The sequence below is a fragment of the Nicotiana tabacum genome, chromosome 19 (assembly GCF_000715075.1).
Source record: "Nicotiana tabacum cultivar K326 chromosome 19, ASM71507v2, whole genome shotgun sequence".
In the NCBI taxonomy this organism is placed as follows: Eukaryota; Viridiplantae; Streptophyta; class Magnoliopsida; order Solanales; family Solanaceae; genus Nicotiana; species Nicotiana tabacum.
Window position 1 is genome coordinate 134,972,739 of NC_134098.1, and position 26,720 is coordinate 134,999,458.

The following is a 26,720-nucleotide window of genomic DNA, read 5'->3' on the forward strand; positions in this document are numbered from 1 at the left end:
ATTATCACTATCTCATTTAGATCCTCGAACAAATCAATGTGAACACGAGGTTCAAAAGATAATTTATTTGTAAAATATTACAAATCAACTACTTTATGCATTCACTAACCTACCAAGGGTGACTAAGTCACATATCCCAGCTGCTAATGCTCCTATTCGAATTGATGTCCCGGTTGGACAACCTATAAATGCAAATGAGTCTAAGCCACGCTTAAAATGTGGTAGACCAATTGGTTCCAAAGATAAAAATCCTCGAAAGTAAAAAGGAACAAATGATCTAGGAGATCATAATATGGAGGTAATTGCTCAAAAAGAGCCTTGTGACATAACAAATGATAAGACATCAGAGGAGGTCCATGTACCTGAAAATAATAAGAATGAAGAGATCTCAATAAGTTATGTCTCTACGGCAAAAAGGTGGAACCGAAATAATATTATTGTCGACAATATTTTTGCTTATAATGTTGCTGTTGAAATAATGCAACAAGATGAGAATCTTGAACCAAGATTTGTCGATGAATGTAAACAGAGAAATGATTGGCAAAAATAGAAAGACGCTATCGAGGCAGAATTAGCATCACTTGAAAAATATGAAGTATTCGGATGTATAGTTCGAACACCTGAAGGAATAAAGCCAGTGGGATACAAATGGGTTTTTTTGCGAAAACGAAATGATAAAAATGAAGTCGTTAAATATAAAGCACGACTTATGGTACAAGGATTTTCGCAAAGACATGGCATTGATTATATGGAGACATATTCTCCTGTGGTGGATGCAATCACTTTCAGATATCTTATAAATTTGGCAGTCCATGAAAAACTTGATATGCGTCTAATGGATGTTATCACAACCTATTTGTATGGCACATTAGACAACAAAATTTATATAAAAATCCCTGAAAGGCTCAAAGTTCCTGAAACTAATAAAAGTTTTCGGGAAACTTGTTCAATAAAGCTTCAAAAATCCTTATATTGATATAAACAATCAGGGCGTGTATAATCACCTGAGTGAGTATTTGCTGAAAGAAGGGTATAAGAATAATCCAATTTGTGCTTGTGTATTTATAAGAAAGTCTGGATCTGAATTTGTTATAATCATTGTGTATGTTGATGATCTAAATATTATTGGAACTCCTGGGGAACTTCCAAAAGCAATAGACTATTTGAAGAAAGAGTTTTAAATGAAAGATCTTGGAAAGACAAAATTTTGTCCTGGTCTACAAATTGAGCATATGAAAGATAGAATTTTTGTCCATCAATCAACTTATACCGAAAAGATCCTAAAGCGTTTTTATGTGGATAAAGCACATCCATTGAGTACCCCGATGGTTGTGAGATCACTTGATATAAATAAAGATCCATTTTGATCTCATGAAAATGATGGAGAGCTTCTTGGTGATGAAACTCCATATCTTAGTGCAATTGGGGAACTAATATATCTTGCAAATAATACTCGACCAGATATAACTTTTGTAGTAAGTTTATTAGCAAGATTTAGTTCCTTTCCAACAACAAGACACTGGAATGGTGTTAAGCATATTTTTAGATACCTCCGAGGGACTATTGATATGGGATTATTTTATTCTTATGAATCTGATTCACAGTTGATTGGTTATGCAGATGCAGGTTATTTGTCTGACCCACATAAAGTCCGATCTCAAATAGGCTATCTATTTACTTGTGGGGGTATAGCTATTTCATGGCGTTCAACAAAACAAATTTTAGTTGCTACATCTTCCAATCATGCAGAGATAATAGCTATTCATGAAGCTAGACGAGAATGTGTATGGTTGAGATCAATGACTCAACATATTCAACAATTGTGTAGTCTTTCTTTAAAAACGAAGATTCCAACGATATTGTATGAAGACAATGCTGCTTGCATAGCTCAACTTAAAGGAGGATATATCAAAGGAGACAGAACAAAGCACATTTCACCAAAGTTCTTTTTCACACACGATCTTCAGCAAAATGATGAGATAGATGTTCAACAAATCTGTTCAAGTGACAATCTAGTAGATTTATTCACTAAGGTATTGCCAACATCAACATTTTAGAAGCTGAGACATAAGATTGGAATGCGTCGTCTCCGAGATATCAAATAAAGCTTTCATCGGGGGGAGTATAATACGCGTTGTACTCTTTTTTCCTTAACCAAGGTTTTGTCCCAATTGGGTTTTCCTTGTAAGGTTTTTAATGAGGCAACACTCAATGCGTATTACAAGATATGTGTACTCTTTTTCCTTCACTAGGCTTTTTCCCACTGGGTTTTTCTAGTAAGGTTTTAACGAGGCACATTATCTATGGATATTCAATGGGGAGTGTTATGAATGCATTAAATTTGTGAATGTCTAACAACTCATTCATGAACCATTTTAGATATACATGAATATGTTTATTACATTCATTTAATATCTTGTAACTCTCAAGTAAATTGTACATTATATATACGGTATTTCTAATTCTACAAAAGATATCAATAAGATAGACTTGAATACGACTTGATAGAAGAAAAGTTTTATCTATATTTCTTGGCTTATATTACTATAATTTTATAATACTTTGATATATATACACACCCAAACAATTTTGTGATTCTATTTATCATAATCCAAAGGGCTGTCCTTATGACCAATAGGTTATGATTCTAGTAAATTTTAAGACTGCGCCTTCTAGTTAAATATTTCTTACTCGCCTGTTAACTATGTAAAAGAAAATATGTCACACAGAAATTTCGACTTGTTGCGTCATTTTCAGATGTACTAAATGGTGTGATTTAGTACTAAATTTTACTAATTCCATCGTTGATTTAAAATAAAATAAAAAACGGTAGATGGTAAATATTATGGTGTAAAAGTTATTACAACTATAGCTGCGTGACGTTGGCTTAGTGATTGGAAAATTGGTATGCACTCATCGGCCTTTTAATTTAAGTGGGCATTTCTAAGAAGAAACGCCAAAATCAATTAGCATCTTTACGGAGGAAAGCTCATTTTGATGAAAAATATTTCCATATAATCAAATACCGAAAAATGACTGCCCCGCGAAAAATATTTTCTTAAAAAATGACTTCCAGTCATACCAAATACAACAATATTTAGGAACGGGGCGGTAATAGAAATAATTCAGATTTTTACGCGATAAGACTCTTAAAAAATAGTATTTATATTAATGTTACTATATATGGATTATTCCAATAATAGAAGATTTTATTACAAATGTAGCATATTTAAATGAAATACTAGAATTTAATAGTAACTCATTCATTTTCTAACTGTTCCTGAAAACAAGGGATTATGTCTAAATTCTTGATATCTTATTTCTCTCTCTTATTCATAAATAATAAGTATAACTTTTTTCATTTCAAAACCCCATTGATTCTCCTTCTTCTGTATCGTACCCAAAAGCTTCATAGTCACCTCTCTACCGTGAACCTCCATCTCTGTACAACAATCATCTAACTGTTGCCCTTCAACAACTCCACCACATCCCTAAAAAGAGCACTTCTTAACCAATGTTGTAGTTGTCATGATAACGAAAAATTATATATACCATCAAACTATGAAAGCTATCACATATATACCATTAATATCTTTGTTAGATATACATGATTTATTTTAATGTTATACCATATTATAAATTATATGATTTATATTTGTATGCATATAATTTTTCGTTGAAATAAGCATGGATATATTGGAATATTAATATTCAAAATTAATTTTTATAAGATACGAGTACTTTAAAAAATTTAAGAAGTGAAAATAATGAAATCTTGAATGAATGAACAAGATACATTGAAAATAGAATAAGATTATATAATATACATATATAGTTTTATATGATGTATAAAAGAATAATATACAAGGGATATATATATATAACTTGAATGAATGAACAAGATACATTGAAAATAGAATAAGATTATATAATATACATATACTAGTTTTATATGATGTATAAAATAATAATATACAAGGGATTTTTATTGAAATAAATGAACAACATTGTATAAGTTAAATAACTATTAGTGGGGTATAACTTTAAAATCAATATAAAAAAAATAGAACACGTTGAGTGAATGTATATTTCAATTCAAGAAGAGTAACAATCGCTTTAATATTATAGTAATTCATGAAAGTTGAATAACTTATTTGTGGATTGGTAGGATTTATGTATCATTAATTAGTATGCCTATTTTAGTGAAAATTGGAAGAGCGTTTAGCTTTGGATGGAAGTCCTCATCTTTCCTTTTATTTTTGCTTAAATTTAGGAATTATTAACTAGCATCCCTATTTAAATAGGACTGAGTGATTTTTCTGGTAGGTAATATAATTATTTAATTGCCATGTATGTAAAATACCTATTGCTGCAAGGTCTTTGAAAAAAATTCTTAAATATTGGCTATTTATATTTTTCTAATTTGGTTATTTGCTAGCTATTTCATTCGAACAACTTGTAGCAATACAGTACCTGAATGTTGTTTCGGGTACTGTAATTTTTACATCTTTTGGAACGATAGATTACACAAAGTCGCAGTCAATGAATATGATGCCAATTGCACTCGTTTTGTATTGCATCCATAAAGCAATAATCAGTCTTGTTGTTATCAAGTTTATCAGTCGCCGGCCTTGGAGTAGTTAAATTCAAGAATAATAATAACAAAGATAGTTAAATTCATAGAGAATTACAACCTGATACACTCACACTAGAGCACTTCTCTACAAAAGCCAAAATAACTTTTGTTGGGGCTTATTGATTCCACGGACATTGTGGTTGGGGCTTTCGGGGGAGGGCTCAGAGTTATTTAACTGCTCATGCCTTTCAAGTTACTGCAATGTAGTTTACCTCAATATTATCTATCAAAATTGCAGAATGTTCTGGCTTTTAACAACAAAAGTTGTATGTTTCCCTAACTGCCCTATGGGCCTGTGAAGAGAGAGAAAAAATTTGAGATATTACCAAGTCCTTATAAAGTATCTTCTGTAATGTAACTATCCATATGAGATGTCAAGTACACCTCGCTAATAGTTGGTATTCTTTTGGCATCTCATAATCCATCTAAATCTTGAACTCATTTTTTTCAGAATCACTGCCTCAATAGACGCTCCAAGAAACTCTGTTCTTAGTCTTCTACTTTGAAGCTAAGATGCACCACAACGTGACCAAATAACATCTATCTGATGTGAAGGTGTCAAAGAATCAGGAGAACTTGCCTTGCAAATTCACAGTTCGGACTTTGATTCCTCGTCTTCTAATGGAGTATCACTAATGATTTGTTGTGTTTCAGCAGAAGGTGCTGCCTGTTCTGGGGGATCAAAGTCTTCGCCCAAGATCTTTGCAGTAAAGCGTCTTGCTTCATAATCGAGTTCTGGCCACTCTGCCACTATCCTCTTGGCGCCCTACAAGATAACAAGAAAAAGTGGAGCAAATGACACAAAGGACAAAGTGCAAGAAAAGATATGAGGTTGTCGATAATAAGAAGCCAATGAGACATTCTAGGTGAGGCATACCTGGAGCTTGGGTTCCTTTGTCATGGGATTATTGCAGAGGTCTATTGTTTTTGCCTTGGGCTTTGTCGCATTACCACACCATGACTCACACCAAAGCCATTCTTGTGGGAGTGAAAATATGGGTACAGTATGCTGAGCGTAGTTTGGAAGATCCTGATATACAACAAGGATAATGGTCAGTAATCACACAATAAATAAACAAATAAATAAAGAGCAATATAATTATCTTAAACCTCAGCCTGGTCGGAATGTCTCGACCACTTATATTGAAATATAGAAGCAAAGAAATTTGCCACGAAAGCCTAAAATTTTGAGGAAAAACTCGGGCAGATTCCTAATTTTACACTAACATACTATGATTGGTGTAACTTGCCATTGATATTTTACTTATATTAGGTCTGCTTGGTTGTCCATCTAGCTTACAATATGTCCTGAATATCACCACTGTAATCACCGTGTAAGAGCACGTATAAAAACAGAAGTGTGTGAATTACTAATTTCAAGTTGTTCAACCAAAAAAAAAAGAATCAGGAGGAAAATAGGCATGTTGGGCCTCCGCAGGTCTAACAGGATAATACTGTCAAACTATCTCCGGTAAACTGTATAATGATTTCTATACCTTCTTAAGTTATCCAATCTGAAAAGAAGCACAAATTCAAAATAAAAAGATATCCGATTACATGAGACCATATTACTTTTATTGCATGTACTTGCAGAAAGCACTAGTAGAATGCAAAGAAACCTTGCAGCCTAAGTCAAAACACTATTGGCTTGTTTCAAAAGTAAGTTACAACAAAAAATGAGATAATTTATGATGAGCCAATAGTGTAGAATGATATGATGATTGCACATAAGAGCTTTCACTCACCTGATCCAGATTGGAAAGACTGTTTGGATCCTTGCTCAGGGTCTCATAAAACACTCGTAAATTATCTCCAGCAGCAGTCTCCCGGAATTTGAGCAAATCAACAACATATAAAGCACTGCAGGTTGCATTCATCATGGAAAGCTTGTTTATTTTTCAAAAAATACAAGTATTATTTATGCCAGTTTCATTTAATGGTACCTAATATGATATGGTCTTCCTCGTAAATGTTCCTTCCAGAAGCCCTATTAAATAAATACAAAGAACATTAGCGAATAGTTGAGTCAGTAAATGGACAAAAAAGTGAAAGCAGAAAGTAAAGAAGTGATGAAATATTAGAACGAAATGCCAGTACTTGTTTCCAAAAACGATAGCCATCCATCTCTCTGTTGTTGTCACAGAAAGGTGTGTATGCAAGGGGCCGTCCCTTCAAATCCATGTCATAAAGTTCTCCCATGTCAGTTCTGATAATTTGGTCTGCATCTACAAAGATAACCTGCAAGATAACACATCACAGAACTTCAATCGACTATAACCAGACAACTAAGAAAAACCATGATCTAGTAGCATAATCTATTGAATTCTTTTTTTAAAAAGAAGAGAGAAAAAAAAGTTGAATACCTTCTCCAACGCCAGGGGGAAGATGACATCAAGAAATAGAATTTTATATGCCCAAATGATTCTCTGTTTCTCCTTTTGTTTGTGCAGCCATGTAGGCCATTTGTATGTAATTAATTCATAGTCAAAACCATATTCCCGAGCCATATGCGGAATTACATCCTAAAAGAACAAAATATCTCGTAAGTACAACATCTAAAATTTATACATTAAAACAAGCTGCTAGAAAGAATTAAAGGTGAAAAACACAAGTTAGAGAACCTTGAACTGAGGAGAGAGATAGTTTTTTATAAACCAGAACTTCACTGGCCGTTGAGTATTCTTCAGAACACTTAGTATCATAATTTTTAGGAAGCGTTCATATCTGCAGAGTACATCTTGCTGTTAGCCGAGGAAAAATATGCTACAAAAGAAGCATAGAAGTAGGGCGAGCTTATTCAAGTCTGACCTAAACCTTCATCTTTTTAACAACTAAAAGATAAGTGTGACCAGAACTATATAACTACCCAAATATATTATTAGAAGAATAGACATGTAAGATCCTTATAAAAGAATAGACATATAAGATGACATTAGAAGTAAAAAAAAAATATGAGAATTTATTAACAATGGCAATAAGATTTTGTTTCTTTCTTCGGTTCTTTTTCTTGTTAGAAAAAAAAAAAAGATATAGAAGAGACAAAGGGAAGGGGATGGGGCAGGGAGTGGACATCATACTACACAAAAGAAATTGGGGCCACATACGGACCATATAAATGCAGGGAAGAAAAAAGATGAATCCAAAACAGAAAACTCACAAGTGTCCGGAAGCAACAGAGAATATGTTAATCGTCTTCCCATGACGACCACTGGTTCCCTGCTTCTTGACAAGGAATAGAAAACTGTTTAGCCATCATGGTTCTCTTCCTTTAGATTACCCCATGATATGATTATTATATTTGATGAGTGAAACTTGAGGAATTACCACTGGAGTGCTTTTACTCTTCTTTGACTGATCACCACCACCGATAAATCCAGAAGCCCATTTAAGAATATTAGAATTCCAACTGTTTTGGTTTCCCTGCATACAAGAAAATTAGTATTCCAACGGCATAATGTTTCAGAGTTACAGATACATAATAAAATTTTCTGTAAAGGGAAATGTTTTACAGTATAAAAGAAAGGGAACTTATCACCTTTTTCTTCTCTTGTGAATAGCTATTGTCGTCAGCAGAAACCAAGAGTTTCTCATGTTCCTTGCCCTTTTTTTTCATCACCTCCATGTGAACAAGTTTACCACGCAAATCATCTATAGTGATCCGTTTTGACAAAGTTGTCTCCTGACCACCATCACCATCTTCCTTTAAAGCATAAAGCTCCGAGCTTCTCCCTGGAGCAAGCTGCAGGTACCAAACTCCAGGAAACGCTTTCATTTGCCAATAACCCAAATTGGCCATGACAAGTGTGTCAACCAAGTGCGGTGTACTCTTAGTGCCAAGGATCAGCTGAAGGCCTCGAGGAGGCTCATGATCCTTCTCAGAGCAGTGACCTGGTCAAATTGTTTAGAAACAAGAGAAATTAACTCATTCGCAGCGGAACCATGGCATTATTCTTCTCTAGTCAATATTTCAGGTTACTAAAGCGATCACATCAAATGGAGGAGAATCAAGTACCTGTTAGGACAAGTGCTTCTAGTTCATACACTGCTTGAAGTGTCCTAGTCTCTCCTAGGTTTTCAAGCAATATATTATCTAGGTCATGGCTGCAAGTTTATGCAAATATTAGACATGACTAGGTAGCCTGCCATATATGTCATTGGTAATTAGCTCCACAATTGTTTTAAATACTTACATGGCAACAACAGGCTCAACAAGCCAAGGCTCAGGAACATCAAGATTCATAGTCAGCGTCTTAGAAGGTGGCATATTAGCGAAAAATGCTTTGGGACCATAAATGGTGTAATCTGTACTACTAAAGTCATCCTGCAAAATTAGCAAAATGAGACAGGGAGCATGATATGTCTAAAGGGCTTAATTTATCAACAAAAAAAGAGGAATGACTGGCATACCAATGTTGGTATAACATATCTGTAGTAGTTCTTCAACGGAAGATCAACCAGTGAACTCTGCAAGTAAAAAGATAATGCTAATTTCTTAAGCCTGGGGTTTACTGACAAAGCCTTTATTTTGAGATGTTTCATATGATTAATAAAGAGGCAATATACTATAGGACATGCACACATTGAGGATGTTCCATATTATTAATACTGAGGCAATATACCTTAGGACATCAGATATTTTGGAGACAGAAAATGCAAATTGTATGTTAAAAGCTAAAGTAAGTAGAAATTTGTACAATTTGTTTAGTCTGCTAAATGAACAAGAGCAAGATAGTCAATATTAACATTTCATATCTGGAGCATCCTAATAACAAAAGGGACATGAAAATTTTTGAAACACTATCTTCTAAGTTCAGCCATTTCTGACACTTCAAAATTTAACTGCTTAAGCTTCAGTTGTTTCAAACTAGGTTTCATCTCCTATCACAAGCAAGGGGCATGTATCTGACTTCCTTTCCTTTCAAACCTCTGCTTGAAATATTTACACGGCAAAAGCTTACAATTAATAAATTGCTGAAATGGTTCCTAAATTGTTTGTTCATTTTGAATCCTATCATTCGTTCTTATCTTGCGCCAATCACATGACTATAAAACCTCGCACTGATGTTGGCTAATTTTCCTTCTTCACCGAGGCCATGCATCTTTCATGTGACAAAGCCCAAGGACAAGCCTGTCTTGAAACCCTAAAAGAACCATTAGGCCTGCCCACGACTCTCACTAAGAGTATCTGCAAATCACCTTTACCACTGCAGAACACAATACAGAGGCAGTTCCCCTGCCAGTCCCCAATCATGGAAAAAAAGTAGTGATCATTTTCATGGTTGTCATATACTACTTAAAGAGATCAACTCACCATTGGGTTAAGTACAAGCCTCATGCTTGGCCGAATGGACTTTGACAAAAGCCGAAGAAGAGAAGACAACTTTTGACCAGATGAGCTCAAGGGATCGATGACAGCATCAACATGTATGCTGGAACTTTCATTTTCTAAAACAACAGCACTGCCACAAACACATTAATTGCTTTCAGTACAATGGAAATTCCGAAATCAAGAAAAGTCAAATCAGCAAATCTAGTTCACAGCATAAAGTTGATGGCTGATTTACATGCAGAACATTGTTGTTTGATAAAGCATCTTCAAGTTATAGATGTATGTTTACAACATGACTGAACTTTGAGCACATTGCACATCAAGAATGTTTTATGTAGACTCTAGCTTCATATCTTATAAAACCCTTAAGCAAGAACCTTATGCAAGACAAAACAATGAGAGCCCAGTCATCTCCTTCTCAAACCCCAAAAAAAACGAGAGAAAACTAAAGAAAGTGGTGTTACATGACAGTTGGTGCAGCATCTTTGGTTAGTGAGACAATAGAATAGCCTAAGGCGTACCTACTTGAGCAGTGCTAGGTATTTCTTCACAGAAGTTTATCAATATATCCAAAGATATGGAGTACATCCTTTTTTTTTAAAATCAAGCAGAAGAGTATCTTTCTGCTTAGAGTTTCCGTTTCTTCCAGTCCCTACTTTAAATCTTTAACCAACCTTCTCGCTTCCTATGATTTCAAATTTCGAGAAACATATAACGTAAACCACCACAATGAAAGGCTGCTATCGAATTCGTATGTCCTTGTAATCTAATGCTTTAAAAGGCAAAGCTGGGACTCATCTCACGGCTTGCCCCAGTGTGAGGAAGACTAAAAGCTCTCGAGTGACCATGAAGAGCAAAAGTCTCAATGGCTTTCTGGCTTTGGTTGTTCGCCCTATGTGCCCTGGAACATTTTATTTCTTACACACTTTCTTTAAGCATTTGGAAATAACTTTCATAAAATGTTTTCTTTGTATATATAATGTTGGTTGTCAAATTTATGAGGCTGTCAATGTACTTGACCAATATAACAATATCACCTACGTGTAGTTAGTTACAATGCGAATAGAGGTCAAAGTGTCGGCGAAAATGCAGTAATTTATTTAAAATTACAATGTAAACCAGTAGATGATCATAGCCATGGAGAGTGCAACTTGAGTCCAATAAAGTCTCCTAAATTTAAGGTAGAATACCGACCATATTGCTTTAATTTCATCGTGAATTGCCTGCAAAGTTTCTGCTATTTAGTAGTGCAATTCTTTTCACGCCGTCAAAGGTGCCGAATAGGGAAATACTGTGTTCTCTTTTTTCTTTGTTTCTTTTTCCTTTTTTTTTCTTTTGGGGGAGGGAGGGGTCTGTGTAGAGAGGTTTGGAAGTTAAAACTGATTAACTTGGATTACTCAAATCTCATGAGAATGGACGCAATTAGTTCCATTCAGTGTGAAGAAAATGAAATGTTAGTGCTGTTTTGAATATTTTGTTTTCCTTTCATCCTTTTTTTTTTAAATGGGATAGACTATCTTGTAAGTTTACAACTTTGCCAAATATACTATCTGCTTATCCACGTTGAAGAAATATATTTTTCGGCTCATTCAATTCAGTATATTTTATGGGATTCTATCCAAAATTTTATTTTCGTTTTAACCACAACCATCACAACATCTTTCTTCGACAATCCTAGAATATATGATACCCACGAGTTGAACCTCTAATATACTGGCTGTGTTATTATCTCTTTTTGGTCTACGTGTATTTAACCTTTAGCGACTCAGAACTTTTATGCACATATGTTATTATGTTTTAAATAGTTTATTTTAATTTTTAAGTTTCTATTTTTTGAATTATATACGATGTTTAATGCATTTTGTTTAATTTTTCATATCATTGTTATTTTAGAATAGCAACGTAAAAAGAGAAAACGTGAGAAAGAAAACTCATATTGAATTGAGAGTCAAGTACATATAAGAAGACTCCTTATATAAGAGTTTTGAGTCACGTGTAACAGAGGAACTTTCTCAATTCTCAATATTCCTAATTATTATGATACTATTCTAAAAAATTCTTAATAACTTTTTCTGACTTTCTACACTCTGGCCCAACTCAAGGTGGGAGAACACATCTTGGTTTTCTTATCCTAAAAATAAGAAATACTAAGCAGACGCCTGGTCCCTTTAAAAAAAAAAGAATACTTAATACTTAAATTGAAAAAATATTTGTGGAAATCATCGAAATAGTAAACATCAGCCGGAATAGTGCACAATTTTTCGAAAGGAAGTGGTGCCATAAATGTGTAGGTTCTCTATTTTTTGTATATTTGTTTATATACGGGATGTCCCTCATTAAAAATATTATTTACGTTATCAAAAAAAGTGCTGTCATAATTCTGCCCTCGAAAATAATTACAAAGCGAGAAGTACTCTATGCAGCACATAGAAAAGGAATTACTCAATCACTTGAATGAGCTAGAATAATCCCCCCCCCCCCCCCCCACACACGCACACAAAAAAAAACAAAAAAGACAAACCCTCGCTTTAAGCAACAAAGCCAATGGCTTTTAATAACATTGATTTGGAATTCTTTATTATTATGACATTATAACTACAAATATTTTAAATAGCATTCATAATGATTGTCTTGACAACCAAGAATCTTTCAACAACTAAACAAAAAACTCATGGGGCTTAAGGCCATGCCTATCCTCTGACAAGTAAACTGACCTAGTGGCCTTGTTCTTTTAGAACATTAGTCCAATCTATGGGATTAAAGAGCTTAGCATTAACTCTTTTTATCTGACCTGTAGTCTCTTCAAGGATACCTTTTTGCTTTCTTCTATGTATTTATCCATACACGCTTTTGGTGTGTTCTGTTTCCTTTATATACATATCCTTATTTACAAAAATTATAAGTAAGTAATAAGTGAGAGCCTAATCTATGACAGCATTGTCAAACACATAAACAATCCCTTATTTATAACTCTTTAAGTGAAAAAGTTGATCCACATCTTCAATCAAATGTGCGTTCACAAAATTATGAGTTTTGAAATGTGTTACCTGTATTTTGCAGACAGAAGTTCAAAGCGAGCACCTTCAGAACTCCGATCCCTCATAGAAATTGAAGATGAGACGGACATGACAATGTCACTGATGAATTTACTACAATGTGAAAAATCACAAATTTTTTTAGCAAAATGAAGAAAAATAGTTTGGAAAACCTGAAATTGAAGAAATAACTAAAGCACCCCATTAGCTTAAATTGTTGAAAGATAGTAACTGGGTTCATAACAGAAGCAGAAAATATAATAAAGAACAGAAATTATTCCAAGAAACCAAAGGTTTGTATTACTTCTTATGCTGGTAGTTGGTCAAGCACTTCGTCAAAACTTAAAAGTAAATTAAGCGGAAGTACCACAATGGTTCATGAAAATTCTCACCCAGTGGAATAATACCAATCTAACAGTCGATGAGAACAAATCTTTAGATGGAAAAACCAATTGTGCTAATATGACCCAAAGGACAAAGTCATTAAGAAGGGTAATGGAGAATAGATACATGGGTAGGTCTCTATAAAAACAGCAATATCCTGTCATGTATAAATCGACAAAGATGGCCCAGTTTCTAGAAAGCAGCAACAGGAATATGTGGTAGCATTAAAAGACAGCAATGCTGGGATAACAGACTGTGATAATTCAATAACAGTGGTTGATTGTGATGCCATCATCTGACTTAGGGGGAACCTGCTTTTAAAGCAGATATTTGCAGAAGTTGAAGATAATATTCATATCTGTTAGCTCCATAGAATAGGATCATATATAGTGTAGATATGTAACAAAAGTAGCTTATTTATGAAGGGAAGAGCAGCTTGGTTCATGGAAGGAAACAGGAGTATCAAACTCGAAAAACCACTTTTCATGCTTTCTAAAAGCAGTAAGCAGGTGTTCACAATCAGCAGCATTTGAGAAGCGAGAGGAGAACACATTGAAGAGCGAAAGAGCACAAACCTTGTTAGCATATCAGGGTCGATCTCCGCCCACTTTACTTCTTCTATGATTTCCACTATATGCTTTATTCTTTGCTTAAATTCCAGAGACTCCAAAAGTTGCAAATCATGGCTCAAGAATGTTGTGCCGTCAACCAGGCCAATCACCTATCAAATAGGTCAAAGAACATTATGTAACCAAAGAATAATATAACGCTCATCAAAAACGGATTAAACAATGCCTCTTCAAAGCACCCCAGTACTCAGAAAAACATGAGGATGGGATCTCAAAATCAAAATAGTATTGGAGGACAATAATTTCAATAAGAAATCAGCATTTCAAATTAAATGCAATTGACAGAAGTCAAACTTACTCTCCCATTTGTAATAACTGCATTGGCACCATATTCCAGGCCAACTTGTCCAAACAAAAATGTTCCCACCTGCAAACGTATTCAAAATAAAAGATAAGTGGAGAACCTACCCGGCAAGCATGCATCTCATCAATACCTTAGCCTCATAGCACCTTTCCAAAACAAAGAGTTCATATTGGCAAATTGGAGTCCCTCTGAACACTTTTTTTTTTTTTTGGATGAAGTAAGTGGAATATATCATTAAAGGCATCAAGAAGATTCAAAAGTTACAAAAGAAGTGAGTTTGACAGCTCATTTACAATTAAGCGCTACAAAACTAGAGAGCTGACAAAGTCCAAGAAAACATCAGAGGTTTTTATAGTAGTAAGGTTAGCCCAGTGAAACAAATTAACCAAACATCTAGCCTTTAAGCAACCTATTGAAGTTGATAATCCATCAAAATATCTACTATTCCTTTCCACCCAAATACACCAAAAAATGCTTGCAGGTACCATATTCCAGACTTTTTTGATGGTTCTGTCAACTTCCCTTGAGGTCCAGCTCACATATGCATCTCTGGTAGAGAATGGCATAGTCCAGTGTAGACCAAAAATACTAAGAAAAATAATGGAGTCTCTCTGAACACTTTGACCATAGAGTTCACCAATTCAGTAGGTAATTTTGTAATTTTGTTCTTTCATCTGAGAAACTGGGTTCTAATGATAAATGTTCGTTTCACTGGTAAACTTAAGCACTCTAATTGATAGAAGGGTTTAGCTATTGACACAGCTAAGCCATGAAGTGGGACAAAGCAGAACTCTGCTATGTTGTCTACAAAATTACTATCAAATGTTCCAAGAACTTCACTAAGCATAGCTAAGGTACTATCAGAAATAGGAGATACAAATGACATCCTAAGCATTTGCAACTTCTATCTCATGGAATTTGCTCCCATATATTTTGGACAGTCCCACATATTGGACACCTGATTAAAATATAAAACTCAAGGCCTTGGATGCATTGATGAACAGACTAGCTAAAGGCAGGAACAGTCAGGTACCTTATTCAAGTGCATCCTCAACTTCTCGTCAGAAAGTCCAGAAAGAGCAGACTTGAGTCCTTTTGAGGACAATCCATTTGAATTAGCCAGTTCAAAGACCTTATCCAAAAATGCCTCGCTGCTTTCAGTACCAGCAGAAGATGCATGCATATGATTATGTTCGTAAAACGAGCAAATTTGGTCCAGGAACTGCAGAACGCCTTTCTTGTGACTGCAAGTCATCATTATAAAGCAAGATAAAAAAAGAGAAGAAATGCAGTTTAATGAAGCAATTTAGAAAAGAAACAGTGCCGAAAGAAATCATGTCAAAAGAATCAGTAGAGACCTATATGATGAGGCTGTGATTTGAAAAACTTTCATGAAAAGAAAACTCGGGGAATGAGGATCTAGAATGGAGTTAAACAGCACTCCCAAGCGTCCAGTTGTTGTGCCTGCCATCTGCAGAAGAAACCAAGCACTTAAGTCCCATAACAGAAAAGTATTTATAAGCGATAAATGATGACGAATGAAATACTAATGCCACAAAATCTTTATTAAGAAAAAGAGAAGAGAAGGAGAACTACCAGATAATGTATTCCTTCACGAAGCAATCTCATCCCTTTCTTTGAAGCCATATTGACAGCAAGAAGATGAGTCACTGGCTTCAAATCATCTATTGCTGGAAGAAATTACGGAAACACAAATCACAGACATACTCAAACATGTTCCATAAAAAATAATAGTGTTAGGCCGAGTATAGCTTACTTTCTGTAGAATGCAAGTAGCTGACATCATTAAGAAATGAGTCCTCTGCTAGAATTATAGCAGAAAGCGATATGAATCTTGGTTTGACTTTCCCTTCAGCTATAATCTAAGTCGACAAAGGGACAGCAATGTAATCAATTATTTCAAGCACTAAGCACTAAAGTCAATACAACATATTTAGAGAAGATAAAGAACTGTACCTGTGGGTTATAGCGCTGCACGCCACTCTCTGATAGGAACTTTTCCAGGATGTCTGTGTGAGAGTTTATGTGCCCAAAATAAACTTGTTCCTGTATTCTAGGAAGCTCATCGTTCATTGCATTCATAAGAGCGTCCTGCCAGTAGCAGTTCCAGGCATATTATATCATGCTATACGATGATTTCATCCTCCAAGAAATAAATTTCAATGACAGATAACAAACGCCATAGGAATGAATATTTCTACCTGATATAGTTAACATAGCTTTGAAGTCCAGTAACAAGAAAAATTAGATACAAAATTACATGAGCTGCCAATTACGTATATCAGGTCTCCAAAGAAAAAACTCTCATTCCCTAAACCTTTTTCCAAAAGCAAATTCCATATTATAGGAAACATGTCTTTCTTAGAGCAACCAAAGCAGATGGAAAAGAGGCCAGTTCGTGAGACAATGACATTACTCAGAAAATCAGAATATAGGACAATTTAACAACCCAACATAATCAATTTCCTAGAATTATATGTCATACTTCTGCAGGATATTTTTCCTTCCCCCTTCTCAATCAACCAAACTTCAGCAAAGAGTAAAAGCGCCAATTATTGAGACCAATTATGTACTTGGCAAATTGGTTGCACAACTACTAGTAGAGATGCTAACTTAAAGTTAAAATCTCAGATGCCAAGCTTTTCTTTGCAATATTTTGAATCTGTGATCATAAATAGGGTAATACCTCAGTAGGGTCATGGACAAGCCCATTGAATAAGAGGCAACAACGCCTCTTAGCCAACCCTAGCTTAAATACAAACAGAGAGCTTTCCTCGGAGAGTTCTTTGAAAGTATGTTCTTTCTCCAGTTTCAGTAAAGTATCTTGAGGTGGAGTTTTGGCCTGAGGTCTACAAAAAGACACTAGCTGTAAATGTTTTGGAACACAAATCAAGAAAGAGACAATCCATCAGCTCCAACAAAGAAGAATGAAAAGCCCTTGTAATGCATGTAGCTCTCATGAACAAGCAGAAACATATAACTGGATGTTTGGAAAATAGTAGACTTACAGCAGTGTTTCCACAAATGCCGCTTCAACATGGTGTACTTCAAGAGGATCGTCAGTAGCTGACTCGACTCGCAATTTGTTTACCTACATTTCAAGGTAAAAACTATTATTAACTGTGCATATTTGTAATGAACCACAACACTACCACAGTGACAGGGAAAATTATTAACTGTGTATATTTGTAATGACCCGCCACCATTTTTCAGAAGAACAAAGCATCAACAGGAAAAATAAAAAGAGCTAGCCACCATTACTCTTCGAATTTACACCCCATCAGAGATACCCTATACATAATTGTCCTCAAATTTACACTAGCAAAGGCAGTTTTCTAGGGGAGCGATGTTGTGGGGAAAGCTCCATATACGAGAAGTATAACAGAAAGTAGAGAACACGCACAAAATATGGGTCTCTACAAAAGACAACCAATCATCTACACGCAAACGAATGGTGAAAAGAAAAAAAGATTAATATGACTGACTAGAATAAAACACCTATGAGGCGCGAGAAGCAGTGGAACTGATTAGGTTCACAGCTCAACAGGACCCGAAGCTATGGCAGGTCATGTTAAAGTAAAATTTAATCACTTTGATAAGTAAATACATTTTTTTCCTTTAAAAACGAGGGCACCAGCAACAGATTTCACAGAACACTAAATATTAGATCTGGAAACACAAACAGATCAGGAACATGCAGAATTACATAGCAGATTAGAAATAGTACTCCCTCCGTCTCATTTTATGTGGCACTATATTGTTATTAGTCCTTCCCAAAAAGAATGGCAGATTTCTATACTTGATAACAATTTGACTTTAAACTTCCCATTTCACCCTTAATGGTATCCTTTTATAACCACAGAAATCCCATGGCATGTTTAAGATTAGAAGTTCCAAAAGTTTCTTAACTCTGTGTCCATTCAAATTATGCCTCATGGATTTTGAAACAGAGGGAGTACTTGGAAATTCTAGGCAAGACAATATGGCTCCTCTCAGAGGGCAAACAATTTTTCTTTTTGGGGCTTTTTAAACGGACTCCTTTATGCATCAAGTTTTTAACCTTCAGGCGCAGCTATCCACACACTAACATGGTAATCACACATTTGGCATCCCTGCAAGCTAACATATTCTTTAACGGGCATTGTAAACAGCTGAAAGTGTTCAAATCATACATTGCTCAAGAACTGGAAAGCTGTTGCAATTCCTTGGTTTTCCTTGATGTAGATGAAAAGACGAATAATCTGCAAAGAAACATTACAGTTTTCAACAGTTCACGTGCATCATGAACAAAAATTGGAACTTCACTGGAAATAAAATGTTAACTTAATGACCAAAATAGGGTCGGTTACAAGAGTTCTTTTAATAAATTATGTTCTAAAAGAACAATATCATCAAAGGCTAATGTTACAGTGTAGTTGCCTCCACAGCAACACACCAAGCATGAATACTCAAGAATAACAGATTGTGGATATGAAACAGCAAAAATTTTGATTCGTTATCTATATCAAAGTAGAGAGAGATGTTTAAATAAAAGTTGGAACAAGCAGAAGTAAGATAATTTGCATTTACAGTTATTACGTCACATCAATGGCTCAAGGAAAAGCAACATGATAATCAATTTGAGTTTTCAATAATGGAAGAATTTGCCATCTCAGAAACAGGGTCAAATCCTCATAGGTAAGTGCTACAAGATCAGGTACATCTGAATACATGGTTATGGATCCGAATCACTTGGTATCAAACATTTCCTATTCCGACTGAAATCCTCAAATATGTGAATGAGTGTAAAAGTGTTTCTCCTGCTTGTAATAAGAAGTTTCAACATCTTGATGCATGCATTGCTATTTACCTACCAAAAAAGAAAAACTAGATGCATGCATGTAATTTTATCTAAGCTATAAGAGTAAGATCCAAATAGGGTCCAATTAAATACTTCTATAAGTGGCTAGCCGGTTGTGCTTTTAATTGCATGATACCAATAACATAGCATGTTGTAGAATATAATAAGTTCATATGACATCTCTTTATTCTTAGATTGCTATTACTACTCACTGTTTGATTGCTATCTTTCGCTTCGGTTTTCGTAATATCTTGTTGTTGTTACTGCTTGTTGCAACTACTTCTTTTCATTTTTTCTTTAGCCGAGGGTCTATCGGAAACGGCCTATCTACCCTCCCAGGGTAGGGGTAGGGGTAGGGGGTAAGGTCTGCATACACTACCCTCCCCAAACCCCACTTGTGAGAATTCACTGGGTTTGTTGTAGTTGTTGCATATGACAAGCGCCTTATAGAAGTATGTTGAAGACAAAAAAAATTTGCAATAACCGGCTTATCAACTAATTTACGTAAAAAAAAGGAGTGATGGAAAAGGCACAGAAAGCATGTTTGTTTTACATGGCTATATACACTAATAAGTAATTGATCAAAATAAACATTCTCCTGGTACTTCTGCGCTATATGTAGGGCAAAATTAGGCATAGAAATCTAGTAATTGTAACCTGACTATACGCATGTTAATCTGAAAGCATTTTCTTTCCACTCTACCATACGTCATGCAAAAGAAACAAGTAATTACTTGTAAACATTGAGTTACCCAGCTTATACCAAGAACAAAAAAATGTGTTACAAAGTACAAATCATCTTATGCAATCATTTACTATTTATTAGGAAAAGATTCGGGTAGTTACCAAACTGGAGAGGTCTTCCTGACTTGGACTATCCTTCTCCCTATAAGAAAGGGGAAGTTCACCACCACTCGACTCGATCTCCTCAATTAACTTTGCAGAGTACAATATCACACCAAATCTCATTGGAATATGATTCTCAAACAATGAAACAATTGAGTCAATTGTCTGCAAATTTTAGAAAAACTTTTAACCCACAAATCGCCTTTGATTGGGTGAAAACAACACAAAACCAATTCAAACACAAATGAGCACAAAAACAATCTGTTTCAGTTCACAAGATGATAGAGCTTGCCTCAAGCCCACAAATGGAAGCGGGGTCCAAAACATAAACTGCATGGAAGAGGTTCTTCCGGATGTAACGCAATTGTCCAGGGAAGACTGGCATCAAGATCTAAAGCAGAAAGATGCAAACAGTTAGAAAATGAAAAGCTAATGAAGATGATCCCAAAAAGCACAGCCCAAAGATCAGAGGAACACGGTACCTCATTCAAATTGCTCCGCCAACGTTTATACATCACATCCACCTCCAAGTTATTGAGATAATGAACATGATCTGAGCGAAAATCGACACGGAAATTACTGGACTCAGAAGGGGGCAGTGCTGAAAGGAGCTTCCTCACGGTGCTAACAGGAATCTGAAATTCTCAAGCAACAGGTTACTGCATCAGCATATTGCTTAACAGAATGCTCATGAAAAAAATTAACACCCAAGACGTTTGGGATAAAAATAAAAATGGTAGAAACATAATATCGATATGGATGAATGCACAGACAAAAGAGAAGTGTAAAATTTTGAGGTATGAAGAAACTTCATCTCCCATGTTCAGTCTCATGTTTAAATGATCTATTTCCTAAAACTTGCAATCATAGTATTTTTTATGCACAATTGATGAAAAAGTTCCAATCGACGTTCTAAGTCCTGAACTTACTCTCCATGAGTAGAAGCTGAGGCAACTGTCATAATGGCCATCTTAGTAGCTAGCTTTGGTAATCAAAATAATGAGCTAAATCATAGTTAAGGTTCAAGCACTATAGACTTCATTTTTTAATGATGGAAAATACAGTATATTGTATGCTGTATAAATACATGAAGCATTTTTAGTCTCTGCAGCAAGATGTTTCTGCAGCATATCCTTGGATAACACCCCAGTAAATTAGGTAATTGTTCGCCGGAAGCATCAGAAGAAAATCTCAGATAAGTAAAAAAGATGTTAAAACCCAGGGAAGTTGTATTAGACATGCTCACATGCTAGCCCAAAGAGAGTTAGTCAGCTTTCTTGAGAAGGTTCTAGAGCTTCGCACCTTCATTTTAGAGTATTGATCAGCTAATGATAACTCCTTATGGACCATATCAACCAGCCTGGAAAACAAAGTTCAGAATTAAAACAGTAAATAGGACGATCTCCAGTTCTCCCAGTGAAACACCTTGGTGATGATAAGACACATCCTAAAAGTAAAACCAGGTGAAACCAATATATTGAACCACCGACAAGCAATACTCTTTATTGAAGTTATCAGTCTTAGGAATGGTATAACCAAACACTCGGAGACCTTCATCGAAGCACATATACTAGTAACAAAGGATGGCCATTATTAAGAGTTGACGGATGTTTCACAGTGCTGCATTGAAGGCATGCAAAGTGTAGGGATGGTCTGCGCAATACAGCAGAGACATAAATTGTCTTAAAACAGTACACAGAGTGAGTTATATTGTCAGGCAATCTGATATGCCATTATCACTTCTTTCCAGCTAGCTCGAATCAAACTACGGCTGTATATTGACATTGTAGAGCACAAAATTCCACTACTGTTGAATTCAAGTACGAGAACCACAATACACCAAGAAATAAGAATACATTAGCCTTGAAGAAAACAGTAAAACAAAAAATCCAGTAAGCCTGAGGGAGAAGAAAAAATAAAAATGATGAATAAGGAAAAAAAATGCCATCATTTCCGTTGTCAGTTTATTTTGCCTCTCAAGGGTCAAATTATGAAAAACAGCTGTGGTTATGCATCTAGGGAAGTTGAAGCTTGTGCGAATTCAGAATTCTAGGATTAAAAAGAGGGAATACAATAACGGTAAAGGGGTGGCTGATCCATCTCTTATTACTCAATATTGCAATTTCCATTCCCTATCTCTAAATGTTCTCAATTCTAAAAAGAATGCAATATTTTGAGATAGTATTGCTGAACTGCACTTGCTTGCGTTTTGTTCAAGAACTCCCACATCTTCGTTAGTTTTGCAAGAATATATTCAGGTATGATAAGAACAGTTAGAGCATAAGTCCTCCAATCACATAGGATTCTGGTGAAATGTGGATATAAGTTTACAGGAGATGTAAACAGTGCAATATGGCAATGCTACCCATGCAATCCTTCATCTAGCCAACCAAAGTTGTATTAAATAGTGATGTCCAAAGTAACCAAGGCAAGGATTATATATGATAACCATTCTACACAAAAACACTATCAAATTGCCAGCTGCAGTGTTTTAGATTCTAATCAGAATGCATTGCTATATTGACTTCCTAAGCACAACGCAGGTCTATCTGAAATTGTCCCTACAGGAATCATTTTTTCTAGAGCTTATTTTCCTATCTCTCATGAGGGATCAACATAACAAACGAAGTCAAAAGACACAAAACCATCGGAAGGATGAGACAATATCTGTTGCTCACTTCCTAAGGGCAATTTTGACAGTTTTAGTTCCAGTATTCACTTCCTTGTTTCTATAGAATCATCTCTCTGAAATTCATTTCTATTTTTCTTCATCACATATCTTGACAGTTTAACAATAGCACATATTAACAGATATTATAATAAATGAATTACACAGATGGAAAATAAATGGTGGGAGGCGAAGGAATTAGAGGAAGATAGCCTAGCAGCAAGTGGAAGTATTACAGATAAAGGTCAATATCTTCAATATTGACTAAGGCACCATTCAAGGCCATTAACGACTTTCCAGGTGGGATCATTCGCTGATTTTCAACAATTTCCTCTTTGATAGATTCATTGAGCTGCATAAAATTAAATACATATCAAACAATCAGATTCATAATAAATGTCACATTATTTGGAAAAAAGTTTTACAGGTGGAACACCAAATATGGTAACCGCAAAATATTTTACCTTCATCCGAGATAAAGAAGAGACAACACTAGGGAAGTTTTGATTAATATCTTGCATTAACTGCAAAGGATCAGCAGCATGAACAATCCTCTGCGCAGTTTGATGCCCTAAATCTGTTTATAAATATTTGGCACCACCAATGGAGTGACATAAGGTTAGCTTAATCAAAAAGAAGCTCTCATTTCTAATAATGATAAGTACTGGCTCATAACAGTAAAGTTATCATCACCTTTTAATTCCCAGACATCAAGTGTATCAGATACTGCCGACGATAGAAGATAATCCCTGAAAGCCATGATTTCAGATGTCAACTCCGGTTTGCGCTCCTACAGATATGGGAAGACGGAATCAGTTCTCCAATCTACAGCTTTGGCAAGGTGGATTGCATGCAACTGTCAGTAAAGTTTGTCGACATCGTTATCTTCACCATCCTTGGCAATATCCTTTTTCTCTTTCTTTTTTTTTTCTTTTTTTGGCTGAACAGTACGTCCAAAATTCATCAACATGTACATGGGACTATAAAAAGTTGATAATACAAACCAGAATCCTAGAGAATATAAATCCTCTGACTTCTTGACTAAGGTCTTCAGTGTGAGGATCTTCGAGAGTGACCCCTGCAACAATGATAAAATTAGATACTTTTTGCTAAACAAAAGATAATGAACTAAGGACTTGGGTCATTAAAAAACTTGATATATGATGCAAATAAAGCAGTAATTTTAAATGTTAGATCAATACCACTATTAAGTAAAATCCGGATTTCTTCAAGAAGTAAAGTGGGTGGATCTTATTAAACCTAAAGTTTTGCTCAACTGATAAAGAGTATGTTTGAACTCCTAAATTTCAGCTTTTCAAAAAACATTTTAACAGGATTTGGAAAACAAATACACAAACAGCTTTTTAACATAAGTATATACACTATCAGCAGGAAAAAAAAGTAAACAGAAAATTGAGTCTCCGAAATTCATACAAGTTTAGCCTTAACATCATAAAAATAAAGGAAGTTTCTTTATGTTGAAGTTCTATTGAGAAAATCATGAGATCTGAAGATGCAATCACTATTATCATTGATCCAAGCAATTTCAGCTTAACCATGAAAAATGGTAATGAAAAAGCGAAAAAAATCCTGAAACAAGATAGTGTCAAGCTTCTCATCTTAGAAAAGTCAATATTATCCCATATCAAGCAGTAAAACATCCTAAGCCGACAAAATTACTGAGACACTGTCAGAAATTATCGCATCAATGCCACTGTTTGCATCAAGTAGCACAATGCAGATGAGTGCATAACAGGACTTACCTTTTTTCACAGTGCTGTCATCCATGGCCTTGTATTCCATGTTTTTCAGTGCTAGTTCCACACCATAACCACCCAAATTCAAGGAGTCTCTGGTACCAAGAGCTCCACAGGGACCACTTTTTGATTCACACCCAGAAGGTAACACAGGCCGAACCACATAATAGATTTTCCCCTGTGCTAGTTATTGGATAGTCAGTAATAGAATAAATTCTGAAACTATTTTTGGTTCTGGTAATAGGAAAGACAGTACAAAAATAGAGATAGGGGTTATTTCCACTGTTTAGTTAAGAAGCAACATAAATAGAAAGTAAAGAGGAGCATAGACATAGAATCATGGTAGCTGACCTCTCTGGCAGCATTCGCCAAGGTACGATGAAATTGTTCAAAGCAATAGGTCCCCAGAGCACCATATAAAATAGCTACTGGACTTCCTACATTTGAATCTGGATGGATATGATCAAATTCAAAAAGCTCGGGGTGAAATGTGTCGAGAGATCTGCATACAAAATTATATACACGTCAGTTATTAAAGATCAGCAGAGCTCAAACGTTTTTGGGCATAAATCAACAATATCTACTTATGTTCCATAGAGAGAAAAGAAAGCCAGACAGACTTACACTTCTTTGGCGTTCTGCAGCCACACTAGCAACTCGGCAACATCAAAAAATAGTCTTCCGCCAGTGTCTATCCAACAACAGTTTCCTTCATGACTTCTTGGATTCTCACCAACAAGCAGAGGATTAATCTTTTTGTTCTTTGCATTATCATTTTGCTGAAATACTTCTCCTTCAGGAGAGCTTGAGCTGTTATCGTCGGCAAGTGGAAAAGAAGAAAGAGATTCCTCTGCCAATTGACGATACAGCACTATTCTAGGAGACGCTGATCGAAGAGTGAGAGAAAATTCAAAAATTGATGCCAAAGATTCACTTAATTGAGACCTCCCATATTTTACAATTCTCTTTAAGCAATCTTTGGCAGTACGGCAATCAGAATTTTCATCTGCAGATTGAAGCCAGAACTCAGTAAAATCCCAGTAGAGGTCCTTAGATTCCTTTGATAGCAATTCCCTGTCCATCATGAGCAGAACATCACAAAATATAAAAGGATAAGGCACGGTTTGCTCCTACTACAAGGAAACCTATTAGAAGACTGTTTTGAGGACGTTTTGGCACTAGAAAGAATCTTCAGTGTGGTTTATATCTTCGTTATATCATTCCAATTTTATTAGATGTCCCCAAAGGGATATCCTTAATGTGTAAATAAATTTCCTTCATGTGACTGAAAGCACTTGAGCATGCATGATATAAGTAACCATGATATTTTGACTTCTCTGCATCTCTTAATTTTGCTGTCAAATTCCTCCTTTATTTATTACTACCTGATCTTCTAGACATGCTTCTTTACGATATGTTAATTGTTGCAAGTATCCTTATTTAAACTTACCTACAACTGCTTAGCTTTCCTTCTGCAATTTTATCACCCAAATTTGTTTACTACTTTTCTTTAAACACATGACGTTGATTTGGCATTACTTTCATGGGACCTTGTTCTTAAACCCTATAATGACTCAGGTTTCCCAATGGCAGAACAATGTAAATATCAAATATCTCTCATTACACACACTCGTGTGGCCTACCACTCCATAAGAAAAACGAATATTACATAACTCTACTTTTCCACACACCAAACTAGACGACAAGGAGTACCCATAAAAGCAGTGAAGTAAGCAGAACACTGTCTTCTACTGAAATTTAAGAATCCTAAACTCTAGCAAGAAATATTATGTCACCATAGTTTGTGATGATTAAACTAGTCTTAATTTATCAAGTCTAAAAAAGAATTAGAATGATATACATCCAAAGATGCTATGTAAAAATCAGTTATAATGGTAAAGAAAAACATACCCAGCTTCCAAGAGTACGGGGGTACCAGACCACTTAGCCCTGAGAGCAACTTGAACGTTCTTGGGTTTATTATTTACAGCAGAAATTGAATGCCCAGAAAGGCAAATACAGAAAGCTACTGCGATCACAACCGAAAACCCAAATCTGAAACGGGTCTCCATTCCTGAATCTTGATGAAGAATATCAGGCTTTTTCGGATTCTTTAGAAGAATTAAGCCATTCAGTAAAATCCAACAATCAAGATTGAAACATTAGTTGGACTGCAGATCAAGACTTTTGTGCTAAGTACAGTGTGAGAGGAGTATGTTAGGGCTCAGTGAAGTCCTCCTACGTTGCTCAAATCTGTACCTGCGATTGGAA

The 26,720-nt window shown here is 35.4% G+C and overlaps 1 protein-coding gene across 2 annotated transcripts; it reads right to left on the minus strand.

Annotated features, from left to right (window-relative positions):
* Positions 1-4,603: 4,603 nt before the first annotated feature.
* Positions 4,604-26,720, minus strand: LOC107805400 (UDP-glucose:glycoprotein glucosyltransferase). Of its 2 annotated transcripts, none has more exons than XM_016629442.2 (37): positions 26,361-26,720; positions 25,074-25,523; positions 24,801-24,951; positions 24,456-24,627; positions 23,697-23,770; positions 23,386-23,482; positions 23,157-23,269; positions 22,929-23,044; positions 21,327-21,384; positions 20,507-20,659; positions 20,317-20,415; positions 20,025-20,189; positions 18,511-18,579; positions 17,347-17,429; positions 17,025-17,187; positions 16,295-16,429; positions 16,095-16,200; positions 15,914-16,008; positions 15,676-15,788; positions 15,351-15,561; positions 14,312-14,380; positions 13,960-14,105; positions 13,013-13,114; positions 9,948-10,095; positions 9,044-9,100; positions 8,827-8,957; positions 8,649-8,737; positions 8,172-8,524; positions 7,961-8,056; positions 7,794-7,852; positions 7,258-7,360; positions 7,000-7,158; positions 6,734-6,874; positions 6,580-6,623; positions 6,382-6,496; positions 5,514-5,666; positions 4,604-5,402 (listed from the first exon to the last, which is right to left on the minus strand). In XM_016629442.2, exons 1-37 carry the CDS (start codon positions 26,519-26,521, stop codon positions 5,226-5,228), a joined length of 4,926 nt encoding a protein of 1,641 aa, XP_016484928.2. In that variant the 5' UTR covers positions 26,522-26,720; the 3' UTR covers positions 4,604-5,225. The 2 variants fall into 2 exon arrangements, with proteins under 2 accessions (XP_016484928.2, XP_016484922.2); XM_016629436.2 differs by having other exon boundaries at positions 7,794-7,858.